Here is a 14,517-nt window from a genome sequence, read left to right on the forward strand (position 1 = left end):
TTTATCAAAAGGTTGAATTAAAATATGAATCCTGCTGTGCCAAAAGAAGGTGGTGGTTGGTTTTTTTGCCCTCTAATCTCTCTCTGTCTCTCAGCACTATAACATGGTGATGGCAGCGGCGGCGGCAGCCTCGGCGTCCGAGGATCACGACCTCCTGCTGAACCGGTTCCTGCCGTACAGCTCCTCTCAGCTCTTCCTGGATGCTCCCGGCACACCGGTGAGTAGCAGCGGCAGTGCAGTTCACGCTGCTCTGAACGTCAACCGCAGCAACAGCAACAGCTCCAGCAGCAGCAGCCTTCCCACAATCCCCCGCTCCGGCTCGGACATATACAGCTCCATCCCCGATATCATCTCGCTAGACTGATCCGCACCCTCGCGCTCCAAACGGACTCCATACATTTGGTGTTGGGGGGAGGGAAAGAAAAACAAGAAAGAAGCCAGAAAAAACGAAAGTGAGGTGTTTATTTGATTTTTTTTTTTCCTAAATGACGAACGTTTGCTATGTACAGAGAACAAATATATTTTCAGTTTTACTTTTTGTATATATAAACTCAAAAGACTTTTTTTCCTATTATGCGAATAACTAAGGTTTGATTTTCTTCCATGGGAAAAAAGACTTTTTTTATTTCATCACAGATTGTTGTGTTGTCGTCCCCTTGATTATACTGTTATAATATTTTATATCTTTATGGTCTTTTGCTACATGATATTTAGTGTCATTTCTGATTCCACGTCGAAGGCGCTACTCCCCCACACAGGGACATCGCAGCGTGTTTGCCCTTCCCTCGTCCGCATGGGCGTTCCAGATGGACAGAGACATGCTTCTTTAGTGCTGGCAGTGTTTTTCAGCTCGCAGATGGTTTTATAATACTTTTAAATTATATGAAGTATGTGAACTGTTAAGCATTTCTTTATCTTCAGGAATCTGCTGTCTCCTGCCATTGCTTTTTCTCTTCTTCTTCTTCTTCTTAATTATATTACACTTATTTATAATGAAGAGCAGACACATTTTGCTCTGATTGTACTGTCATCTTTGTAGAATTTGTGCTAAATCACTTTTTATATTTCAGACCACTTTGTTTTGCACAATGCCAAAAGCGATGCCACAGAAAATCATTCTCTTTCTTTCTTTCTTTCTTTCTTTCTTTCTTTCTTTCTTTCTTTCTTTCTTTCTTTCTGTGATTCAAACTGTATTTCACAGTTCCTTTCGTTTGTGGGTTGTTGGGTTTTTTTGTTTGTTTTTTTTGAGGTGATCAAGGAAGTGTGTGTCAGCCTGAAAGATTTCTAGTGGTTGGAAAGTTTGCCACTCGTCTGTGTTTTGATCTGATGCATCATTTCTCTAGCTTACACACACACTTTCATTTTATTCTGCTATTCTCTGAGTAGGAGTGTGTGTGTGTGTGTGTGTGTGTGTGTGTGTGTGTGTGTGTGTGTGTGTGTGTGTGTGTGTGTGTGAATCAGAATTTGAGCTGTTATGACTCAGAACTGCTCCTACCCATATGAGAAGTTTTATATGCAGCTTTATAATAAGCAACTCTCGCACTTCGAGTTCTGCTCGATACTCTAACTGATGCCTGTTCACCGCTTTGACCCTCATCCTCGAGCTTGTGACCTAGGAATTGATCAAATTTTATAGAAATGAAATATATCCGATCAGAGGTGCTCGGATACATTTCATCTCCAAACACAGAAACCTCCTACTCGGCATAGTTAGGCTAAAATTGGGAAATCGATTTAACCTTTGTTGTTCATAAATATAGCTAGATAAGCTAGCTAATGCTTGGATTCCGCTATCCCAACGTTTTCGCTGTATTCAGCAGGTGGCGCTGTGATCAGTCGTCCAATTCCAGGTCGTTCCCAGCCAAAACAGTACTCATTGTGACGCTTATAAAATGTTGTCAAACGTACAAATACGCAAATTATCGCCCATGCCACATCCATTATTGTGCTTAAGTTAGGGCTTGTGGTCTGGGTAACCGCATCTACTTCACGCGGCCTGTAAGATATATTTGTGCTTATCATGCTTATTGATGGGCCAGTTATAGTGAAATCATAATGATGTTTGATTTTTTTGATATTAATCACATACTTGAATAATCAAACAAATATTTCCTCAAAAGAATGCATACAGAGCAAAAGAATGCTCATTTAAATTTTGATGAGTGCTGATTCTATATTGGTGTATAGTTCATATATTTGGGGATAAGACTTCTGGTAACAGAAAGTAACACACATGGCTCCCTCGAGATTGCCTGCGGTTATGGAGAATGTGGAGAGAATGCATGGACATGCAAGTTCAATTAGTTGAAACAATCACAGCATTCGGTAATGCACGAGTCCTCGTGAGTTTTCAAACATTTCAAATTGTCAATCCCCGAATATTTGAGAAGTTGATGTCTAAATACCAGCATAACATCCTAACTCTGGTTCATAGCCCAATTCCAAAAACCTACCCAATAATAATATCCCTCATATTCCTTGAAAACTTTCAATGTTTTGAGGATGTTTTGAGTTGGGAATGTAAATCATGAGCCTCTTCAGTCAGTATACGTTAAAACACCAAACACCAATGCGAACAGAAATGAAATTGGACGTGTCCATTTCCTGCAAATATCACTCTAATCAACTAATGTCAAGGAGTCCAGGGGTGTGGCACTTCGAGGTTACACTCACAGTGACAAGAATGATCAAATTGACAAATTTACGATTTAATAGACTATTTTCATCACGAAAAACATTTACTTGATGGCTCCGTATCTTTTAAAATTTACAAGATGTTATTAAACTTAAAACAAACCACAATAAACCCTGAATAAACACTTTACTTTCGTTGGTTTGGGCTGTGCGGCGTCCACCGTTGTTGACATTGTTGAATGACCCAGTGACGCGCGCGCCACCTGTTGAATACTCCGCACATATCAACGTAGCGGAGCCTAGCCATTAACCAGTGCAGTCGTAAGATCGAATACCAGTGTTCGGGTAATATTTTGGGCATCTTGCGAGCTGCTTTAATCATAACAAAAACACCTCGAGTAAAAGCAGCCTACAGTGTGCTGGAATTTATACAAAACGTGCAGATGATGAGTCAGGTGATTTGTGATCCACACCTGTAGTGTTTTATTTTATAGTCCTCAGTAATGAATGCCGCTTTAATATGATGCTTTAGTGATTAAATGACTAATTTGGCAAATAAATAAATAGCCATTGATTTATGTCCTCACATCTCTTCTTCTCATCCATTGCCATTCTTTAGAGAGAGAGAGAGAGAGAGAGAGAGAGGTTAAGAAAAGGAGAAAAAGAACCAAAATAACCTACAAGATACCATGCAGCCTTTTTAAACAATGAAATGGCTGGATCTTAGCAGGTGCGAGAGAAAAGGTCTATTTCAGACACAGCCCCGGCATATGAGAATGAGCGTGACCATTTACTCTGCGGCGGCTCAACACTTCCTGTGTTGATTAAGAACAATGTATTTATTTAAAGAGTTATTTAAATTAAGAAAGGTTAAATGTACCTCATTTTGCTTGAGATCGTTTGGGATATCGAAAGCTGTTTGAGAGCTTGTCCCGACCCCTGCTTGCGTTTCTAGCTGAGATAATGATATAATTGTCTTCTCGTTATTCAGCTTTCATAGTGTAACTGATGGTTTTCTTAACGGTCCACGTTTCCATCACCGGCTAAACGATGCTTTTTTTTTCTTTGCTTTTTAGTGCATAAAAAATCTTCAGTATTTTCAGTTCTTTTATCATCCTGTGACCTCATGAAATAGTGTTTAGTTCAGCTCAATATCGTAGACAGCAAATACTTTTCGGAGTTGATTCTCTCTGTCTGTCACTCAGCTGCTTTGTAAAGGAGAGAAAGTGTTCATGACGCGGTTTAACGTGTAACGTCATCATGACTGACCTACATTTTAATAGTCCTGGTTGTTTCATTGATATGGGAGAATTGATTCTCTTGTGTAAAATGCTGCATTCGCTCATACAAATAGAAGTTTTATTGTATTCTAGACAAACTGATGGTCGCAACCTCTTGTGCTTTCAACACCCGCAGTAATGTTCTAGTTTTGTATTTAAATAAATAACATGCTCTCTGACAGTGTTAAAGACTAATTGTCTGGTCATATTTGTTCAATATCTGATGCTGTGGATCTCACTTCCACCATCAAACCAACATGAAGTCCGTAAATAGTTAATCATAAGTCAATAAATCCATCAACATCACCATTGATTTCAATATAGTTCTCTGCTTTCTTTCTCTGCCTGTATGTTTGATATTAATTACGAAACATACAAAGGTGTGTGTGTGTGTGTGTAAGAGATTTGATTTGATTTATTATCAGGGTAACTGTGTGAACGCGACTGATTGCTGTGATATGTATTTGTATTCCGGCCCCTGGAACATCACATCGAATCAATTTCTATACTTTCTTTTTTCCAAATGCAAAAAACCTGCTATAAAGTAGATGTTGTGTCTGAGTCAGATTTTATTTTATTCATTTATTTTCCTTTTCCTCTAAGCTGACATCTGCGCTCACTGCCTTAAACTTCACTTCCTCTGCTCTGTTTGTGGCATGTCTGATAAGAGAAACGACTTTTTAAGGAGATGTGGAAGAAATATTGTATAGTAGAACAATGTCAGTTTGTATAAAGTACTAAGGGAAAAAATATTTATTACATGCATTGGAAGAAATTGTTTACTTAATAAATGTTACCTGTTTATTTAGGGACGTTTAGATGTAATAAATACACTGAGTTAAACTTTTTGAATGTGTTTTGTTTTTCCTTCAGATAAACGTTCCGATATGACTGACATGTTCGCCTCGTTAAATGTAAAGCTACAGTTTATGGACCTTTCTATTTACCATTTATCTACCTTGCACTTGTCTTTGATCATCTATTGCAGGGCTTTTCAAAGTGTGGGGCGCGCCTCCCCTAGGGGGCGCCAGAGTTCTTCAGGGGGGGCGCAACGTGAGGAAAAATAAACCAGAATAAGTTACTATTGCGGACATTTAGCGAACTTCAGCTAGCCTTTACCAGAGACAAAATGGATCGATTTTTAGTACCTAAAGCTACAGTGAGTGAAGAGGCAGAGTCTGGGCCAAGCAAAAAAAGAAGGAAGTCTGACCACGATTATTTAAAGTTTGGATTTTCATAGGCTGGATCTGAAGATGCTCCACTGCCACAGTGTGTTGTCTGCCAAGAGGTGCTAGCTAACGATGCTATGAGATGTTTAAAATATGTAAAACAAGATGTTCAAAAAAAAAAAAGCACAGATGTTTAAAATGTGTACAAAAGAGGTTTTAAAAAGCACAGATGTTTAAAATGTGTAAAAAAAAAAGGTTTTAAAAAGCACAGATGTTTAAAATGTGTAAAACAAGATGTTTTAAAAAAGGCAGATGTTTAAAATGTGTAAAAAAGGTTTTAAAAAAGCGCAGATGTTTAAAATGTGTAAAAAAAAGAGGTTTTAAAAAGCACAGATGTTTAAAATGTGTAAAAAAAAGAGGTTTTAAAAAAGCACAGATGTTTAAAATGTGTAAAAAGAGGTTTTAAAAAGCACAGATGTTTAAAATGTGTAAAAAAGAGGTTTTAAAAAGCACAGATGTTTAAAATGTGTAAAAAAGAGGTTTTAAAAAGCACAGATGTTTAAAATGTGTAAAAAACAGGTTTTAAAAAGCACAAATGTTTAAAATGTGTAAAAAAAAAGAGGTTTTAAAAAGCACAGATGTTTAAAATGTGTAAAAAAGAGGTTTTAAAAAAGCACAGATGTTTAAAATGTGTAAAAAAGAGGTTTTAAAAAAGCACAGATGTTTAAAATGTGTAAAAAAAGAGGTTTTAAAAAAGCACAGATGTTTAAAATGTGTAAAAAAAGAGGTTTTAAAAAGCACAGATGTTTAAAATGTGTAAAACAAGATGTTTTAAAAAAGCAGATGTTTAAAATGTGTAAAAAAAAAAGAGGTTTTAAAAAGCACAGATGTTTAAAATGTGTAAAAAAGAGGTTTTAAAAAGCACAGATGTTTAAAATGTGTAAAAAAGAGGTTTTAAAAAGCACAGATGTTTAAAATGTGTAAAAGAAAAAAAAAATGTGTACAACAACCATTTTTTTAAATACGAATGGAACATTAAGTATAGCAACAACAAAAATTGTAAGGGGGGGGCGCTGTTGTTTATTTGCTCTCTGAGGGGGGTTTGTCTCTCCCACACTTTGAAAACCCCTGATCTATTGCAAGTCGTGTCTAAAATTATCGAATGATGACAAATGGTATTGGTTTAAAGTTGTCAAACGCGGCCATCGTTCTCAAATAAGCTTCGTCAAATCAAGTCATGTTTATTTGTATAGCGCTTTTAACAACAGAAATTGTCGCAAAGCAGCTTTACAGAAAATGAAACATGAGCTTATTTTGTCCCTAATTTATCCCTGTGAGTAAGCCTGTGGTGATGGTGGCGAGGAAAAATTCCCTCAGACGACACGAGGAAGAAACCTTGAGAGGAACCAGATTCAAAAGGGAACCAATCCTCATCTGGGTGAGAACAGAAAGCATGATTATAAATAACTGGCTTCTATAATTGTGTCCTATAGAGTCATTATGGGTCAAAACCGCACATATTTATCTTCTCTTTGTATCAAATCTTCGCTCGACTGTTCAAATCATGGTAACACTGAGAAAATTCAGCATTGTTTACAGACACGCTTTCAGCGGCTGCCATCCTAGTTGCTTTGTATAGCCACCATCATGGCGGACGCTCATGACGTACACTACCGTTCAAAAGTTTGGGGTCACCCAGACAATTTTGTGTTTTCCATGAAAAGTCACACTTTTATTTACCACCATAAGTTGTAAAATGAATAGAAAATATAGTCAAGACATTTTTCTGGCCATTTTGAGCATTTAATCGACCCCACAAATGTGATGCTCCAGAAACTCAATCTGCTCAAAGGAAGGTCAGTTTTATAGCTTCTCTAAAGAGCTCAACTGTTTTCAGCTGTGCTAACATGATTGTACAAGGGTTTTCTAATCATCCATTAGCCTTCTGAGGCAATGAGCAAACACATTGTACCATTAGAACACTGGAGTGAGAGTTGCTGGAAATGGGCCTCTATACACCTATGGAGATATTGCACCAAAAACCAGACATTTGCAGCTAGAATAGTCATTTACCACATTAGCAATGTATAGAGTGGATTTCTGATTAGTTTAAAGTGATCTTCATTGAAAAGAACACTGCTTTTCTTTCAAAAATAAGGACATTTCAAAGGGACCCCAAACTTTTGAACGGTAGTGCAGCACATTTTGATCACGAGGTTGCAGAGGTAGACAAAGTACCCAACTTCATTACTTAAGTCAAAGTACAGATCCCACTGGTCAAATGTTACTCCGACACAAGTGAAAGTTGGACAGTCAAATTTTTACTGAAGTTCAAGTACTGAAGTACTTGCTTTTAAAAATACTTAAGTATTAAAAGTACATTTTCTGTCAATGTGGTGTTGTATTACTGACACACTGCTTACAATACCGAATGCCTCTGATGCAACCAAATGAATTTACTGACGAGCTTGTAGAACCTGTAGAATAAACACCTGGTAGAGCGTTACAAAATGAAACAACTGAATTGACAAAAAAGATCCATTGTCATTTTCATTTTTTATTTTTTTTATTTTAACACTCTTACCCACCCCCACAAAGCAGCATGGTAGTATTCTGACAGCTCTGGCAGTGTCAGAATCATCAATAAGATGCTAGCTAGTTTTTCTCTTTGGCTACTGGTAAAAAAATGCATAGAAGGTATAGTAATTATGCACGGTCACAAAAGCTACAGTGTTAACATTACCAATGGCAGAAATGTGAATTCACAAAATGAATGCATGCTGTGCCATCATGGTGGTTTAACGTTATGCTAGCTAGTCAGTGAAGCTCCACCCGACATGCTAGCAAACTCTTTTCAAACTCTAAATCATATTGGGTAGCTTATGTTAATAGAAAAGAAATATTTCTACATTCTGTTTATTTGGCAAGATTATGCTAAAACATATTTCTGAAAGGACTTCAGATAAGTTAACGTTATTCATGTTAGCGTCACTCTGTTTTTACATGCTAACTAACAGTGTCCAAGTTAACTAGCTATGTGTAAACATTAGCCGTGGACAAGGCGACGGCAACTTGGAGTGCAAATCCATAGAAAGTCATTTCTAACCAGACTGCATAGCTATTGCAACGTTATCGCTAGCTCTAAAAGCACAGACAACTTCATTGCAAGCTTTCTCTTGGAATAAAACGTTTACATCCCTCAATATGCTTCTGCAGGTCGGACGGCGAGTTTTTATAGGCTGTGATGTGGTTCGTTTTAGGCAAACAAAGCAAATATTTAAAATGAAGCGAATCTTTAATCCTTTCAGAAAACTGAAACATGGGTTCGAGGTATAGCCATGAGTGCGTACATTCTCCAGAAGAAGCGCCTCCTTCCATTCTGCCATCAACTGATGGTGTTAAATAAAGCTGCTGAGAAATCACTGAATTTTATACAGTCTATGGATGTCATGTGACCTGAGTGATTACTGATCGGCTGTCTCAGTGTCACCTGCGAAAAAACCAATCATGTTTTAGAAAAGAAAAGAAAAATCATCCACTTTCAAAGCTGCTTCATAGTAACGAGGACCTTGATAGAAATGTAGTGGAGTGAAAAGTACGATATTTGTCTTTCAAATGTAGTGAAGTTAAAGTCATAACTTTCCAAAAAAAATACTCAAGTAAAGTACAGGGGCGGCACGGTGGTGTAGTGGTTAGCGCTGCCGCCTCACAGCAAGAAGGTCCAGGTTCGAGCCCCGGGGCCGGCGAGGGCCTTTCTGTGCAGAGTTTGCATGTTCTCCCCGTGTCCGCGTGGGTTTCCTCCGGGTGCTCCGGTTTCCCCCACAGTCCAAAGACATGCAGGTTAGGTTAACTGGTGACTCTAAATTGAGCGTAGGTGTGAATGTGAGTGTGAATGGTTGTCTGTGTCTGTGTGTCAGCCCTGTGATGACCTGGCGACTTGTCCAGGGTGTACCCCGCCTTTCGCCCGTAGTCAGCTGGGATAGGCTCCAGCTCGCCTGCGACCCTGTAGAAGGATAAAGTGGCTAGAGATAATGAGATGAAGTAAAGTACAGATACTCAAAGTGTACTTAAGTACAGTACTCAAGTAAATGTACTTCGTTACTGTCCACCTCTGCGTGGTTGTAAGTCATCTATACATTTTGCAGTGTGTGTAAGCAGGGAGTCCAGCGAGACTAACTATGACAGCATAACTAAAAGGGGAGAGCCAGAAGGGAACACAGTCATGAAGGAGCCCTGAGACTTAAAAGCAGCCAGCCACTACACCATTCGTCATTTACGAAATGACTTTCATATACTTACAGTCCATTACTGTCACTCCCTGTCACATGGTCAGGTGAAATATTCACTCTTTTTTCCTGACAACCAGTATTATAGTTTAATAGCCTTTTTTCTGAGACTCAAGGTTTCGATAGATAGATATAGATTTCTATTTACTAAAGTTTGATGAACATTATACACAACAAAAGAGAACTATTTCTAAAACGCTACACAATGTAATCATAAGCATCCAATTCACTGGGGCCGATTAATAGTTTGATAACTTCAATGATGAAACTATCAAGAGACCTCGAAGAATTGAATTGAAAAAAATGTTCACTGCTATCCAGTTTAAACTGTCAATTCCCATATGTTATGTATAGTAATTCCATTTTATTCTGTAAGTAATTAAATAATTTTAATAATTACCTGTGTATTTATACTAAAACAATTATCCACCTCAGGCTCAGTGAATATCGGTGATTATTCTGTCCACACTCACTGAATATGAGCAATTGTGGGCTCTGATTGGCTACTCTACTACTAGGCTATTAGCTCATATACTGTGAGTAGAGAAAAACAAACTGATAAAAACTAAAATCTAAGAGTGTACAAGTTATCATTCTTAAATAATACATGTACAACCCCGATTCCAAAAAAGTTGGGACAAAGTACAAATTGTAAATAAAAATGGAATGCAATAATTTACAAATCTCAAAAACTGATATTGTATTCACAATAGAACATAGACAACATATCAAATGTCGAAAGTGAGACATTTTGAAATTTCATGCCAAATATTGGCTCATTTGAAATTTCATGACAGCAACACATCTCAAAAAAGTTGGGACAGGGGCAATAAGAGGCTGGAAAAGTTAAAGGTACAAAAAAGGAACAGCTGGAGGACCAAATTGCAACTCTTTAGGTCAATTGACTGGGTATAAAAAGAGCATCTTGGAGTGGCAGCGGCTCTCAGAAGTAAAGATGGGAAGAGGATCACCAATCCCCCTAATTCTGCGCTTACAAATAGTGGAGCAATATCAGAAAGGAGTTCAACAGTGTAAAATTGCAAAGAGTTTGAACAGATCATCATCTACAGTGCATAATATCATCAAAAGGTTCAGAGAATCTGGAAGAATCTCTGTGTGTAAGGGTCAAGGCCGGAAAACCATACTGGGTGCCCGTGATCTTCGGGCCCTTAGACGGCACTGCATCACATACAGGCATGCTTCTGTATTGGAAATCACAAAATGGGCTCAGGAATATTTCCAGAGAACATTATCTGTGAACACAATTCACCGTGCCATCCGCTGTTGCCAGCTAAAACTCGATAGTTCAAAGAAGAAGCCGTATCTAAACACGATCCAGAAGCGCAGACGTCTTCTCTGGGCCAAGGCTCATTTAAAATGGACTGTGGCAAAGTGGAAAACTGTTCTGTGGTCAGACGAATCAAAATTTGAAGTTCTTTATGGTAATCAGGGACGCCGTGTCATTCGGACTAAAGAGGAGAAGGATGACCCAAGTTGTTATCAGCGCTCAGTTCAGAAGCCTGCATCTCTGATGGTATGGGGTTGCATTAGTGCGTGTGGCATGGGCAGCTTACACATCTGGAAAGACACCATCAATGCTGAAAGGTATATCCAGGTTCTAGAGCAACATATGCTCCCATCCAGACGACGTCTCTTTCAGGGAAGACCTTGCATTTTCCAACATGACAATGCCAAACCACATACTGCATCAATTACAGCACCATGGCTGCGTAGAAGAAGGGTCCGGGTACTGAACTGGCCAGCCTGCAGTCCAGATCTTTCACCCATAGAAAATATTTGGCGCATCATAAAACGGAAGATACGACAAAAAAGACCTAAGACAGTTGAGCAACTAGAATCCTACATTAGACAAGAATGGGTTAACATTCCTATCCCTAAACTTGTGCAACTTGTCTCCTCAGTCCCCAGACGTTTACAGACTGTTGTAAAGAGAAAAGGGGATGTCTCACAGTGGTAAACATGGCCTTGTCCCAACTTTTTTGAGATGTGGTGTTGTGAAATTTAAAATCACCTAATGTTTCTCTTTAAATGATACATTTTCTCAGTTTAAACATTTGATATGTCATCTATGTTCTATGCTGAATAAAATATGGAATTTTGAAAGTTCCACATCATTGCATTCCGTTTTTATTTACAATTCGTACTTTGTCCCAACTTTTTTGGAATCGAGGTTGTAAAATGCTCATTAGCATTATACCTTACTATCTTGGTAACTATTATTATTCTATCCACGTTCACTGAATATGAGCAATTGTGCGCTCTCGATTTCATGGAATAACTTAAATAGTAACCTCGACTTCCATCCATCCATTATCTGTAGCCACTTATCCTGTGCAGGATCGCAGGCAAGCTGGAGCCTGTCCCAGCTGACTGTGGGCAAGAGGTGAGGTACACCCTGGACAAGTCGCCAGGTCATCGCAGGTAACCTCGACTTCGTCTCGGTTATTATCCACCAATATTCACTTCACCTTCAGTGAATAATTGTTAATTGGAGTGTGGCTGTGGGGGGCTTGAAGTGAAACTGTAATGCTGCAGTACACAGAAACATCCTGTACAATTGTGTGCTTCCGACTTTGTGAGAACCCTTTGGGGAAGGACCATGTATGAGTGTGACAGTTGGTGTCCACATACTTTTGTCTATAGAATGTATCTGCTCTTTCCAGGCAAATAAAAGCACACAGGTATCTGATTTAATCCAGATATAATAATTCACTTCTCAGGTATGTTCAAAGAATTTAATTGGACTATATTCTCCTGAGAACAAACCCATAGGCTTGTGTCCTCTGTAGTTGACATTTGTTTTACATGCACACCTTCTTACTCTTTCAAGCTATTCACTTGAATCCTGATGTCTTGTAAAGAGTACATCCTGGGCTTTCCAATGATATATCATGTGACTAGGAGGGTTGCTGGGAAATTCCTAGTAAGGAAATCACAACAAAAGAGAAATTGAGAGACACATTTTTTCTTGGTTCCCAGGAGGATATGGAATTAGCACAATTAACAAATATGGCTTACTTGGATATTGGGTTTGTTACGCCTTGTATGAAGAACATATCCCTCATAATGAGCCACTGCTAATCACGTGATTCATAACAACACTGCGGTCTGAATATAGAAGAGCCTAGCTGGACTCCCTGGTAGATCATTCTGGGGGGAAATGTTCCACTAGAAACTTTTCTTTTAGGTTTTTAATTCTTAGGAACCAAGTGCAGCGAGGTTCCTGGTAGAAAAGGGTTCGGCTTTCTCTGTGACCTGGTTGCTAATGCCGGTGTAACAGTAGGTGGCAGTAAACACCATGTTATGCTTTGTGGAGCTTACATTTTAAATTCTTGGCATGAAATTATGGCTATAAATGTTTAATGGAAAAAAAAAGTTAATGATGAAGTGCAACGATCATGAAGTGCAGATTTTAGGGGTTGAGTAATTCTGTGAATGTCAGCTGGATGCCAACATCTCCATTCATTTAATTTATGCTTCATTTTGATTTTATGTTCTTAGAAAAGAACTTCTATCCTGAGCACCACATGAATATTTATTAGAATCAACCAGAGGTGGACAAAGTATCCAACTTCATTACTTAAGTTAAAGTACAGATCGTCTCATCTCGTCTTCTTCCGCTTATCTGGGGCCAGGTCGTGGAGGCAGCAGTCTGAGCATGGAAGCCCAAACTTTCCTTTCCCCAGACACCTCGACCAGCTCCTCGGGAAGAACACCGAGGCGTTCCCAGGCCAGCCGAGAGACATAGTCCCTCCAGTGTGTCCTGGGTCTTCCCCGGGGCCTCCTCCCGGGGGGACATGCCTGGAACACCTCCCCCAGGGAGGCGTCCAGGAGGCATCCGAAAGAGATGCCCGAGCCACCTCAGCTGATTCCTCTCGATGTGGAGGAGCAGCGGCTCTACTCCAAGCTCCTCCCGAGTGACTGTGCTTCTCACCCTATCTCTAAGGGAGCACCCAGCCACCCTGCGAAGGAAACTCATTTCAGCCGCTTGTATCCGCGATCTTGTTCTTTCGGTCATTACCCAAAGCTCATGACCATAGGTGAGAGTCGGAACGTAGATCGACCGGTAAATTGAGAGCTTCGCCTTTTGGCTCAGCTCCTTCTTCACCACGACGGAGTGGTAAAGCGACCGCATCACTGCGGAGGCCGCACCGATCCGCCTGTCGATCTCACGCTCTATCCTTCCCTCACTCGTGAACAAGATCCTGAGATACTTAAACTCCTCCACTTGAGGCAAGACTTCTCCACCAACCTGGAGAGGGCAAGCCACCCTTTTCCGGTCGAGAACCATGGCCTCGGACTTGGAGGTGCTGATTCTCATCCCAGCCGCTTCACACTCGACTGCAAACCGCCCCAGTGCATGCTGAAGGTCCTGGTTTGAAGAAGCCAACAGGACAACATCATCTGCAAAAAGCAGAGATGAAATCCTGTGGTTCCCAAACAGGATTCCTTCCGGCCCCTGGCTGCGCCTAGAAATTATGTCCATAAAGATTATGAACAGAACCGGTGACAAAGGGCAGCCCTGCCAGAGTCCAACATGCACTGGGAACAGGTCTGACTTACTGCCGGCAATGCAAACCAGACTCCTGCTCCGTTCGTACAGGGACCGGACAGCCCTTAGCAAAGAGCCCCAAACCCCATACTCCCGAAGCACCCCCCACAAAATACCACGAGAGACACGGTCGAATGCCTTCTCCAGATCCACGAAGCACATGTGGACTGGTTGGGCAAACTCCCATGAACCCTCGAGCACCCTGTGAAGGGTATAGAGCTGGTCCAGTGTTCTGCGACCAGGTAAAGTACAGATCCTGCTGGTCAAATGTTACTCTGATACAAGTGAAAGTTGTCCAGTCAAATTTTTACTTAAAGTACTGAAGTACCTGCTTTTAAAAATACTTAAGTATTAAAAGTAAATTTTCTGTCAACGCATTGTTGTATTATTGCCACAATGCTTACAATACCTAATGCCTCTGAAGTAACCTACTGGAGTTACAAAATGAACACACGCTGTGCCATCATGGTGTTTTAACGTTACGCTAGCTAATCAGTGACGCTCTACCCGACATGCTAGCAAACACTTTTCAAACTCGAAATCATATTGGGTAGCTAACGCTACTAGAAAAGAAA

General features: G+C 39.9%; 1 protein-coding gene across 1 annotated transcript in view; it reads left to right on the top strand.

The window, feature by feature from the left end:
- The window catches only part of pias1a (protein inhibitor of activated STAT, 1a), a 153,035-nt gene extending 148,273 nt beyond the window's left edge, over nt 1-4,762 (top strand). The window contains exon 14 of the mRNA XM_060911995.1: nt 95-4,762. Coding sequence (XP_060767978.1) covers nt 95-364 — 270 coding nt within the window. The 3' untranslated portion in view covers nt 365-4,762. The remainder of the gene's footprint in view (nt 1-94) is intronic.
- The last annotated feature ends 9,755 nt before the right edge of the window (nt 4,763-14,517 follow it).

This window comes from Neoarius graeffei, chromosome 27 (genome assembly GCF_027579695.1).
Source record: "Neoarius graeffei isolate fNeoGra1 chromosome 27, fNeoGra1.pri, whole genome shotgun sequence".
Lineage (NCBI taxonomy): Eukaryota > Metazoa > Chordata > Actinopteri > Siluriformes > Ariidae > Neoarius > Neoarius graeffei.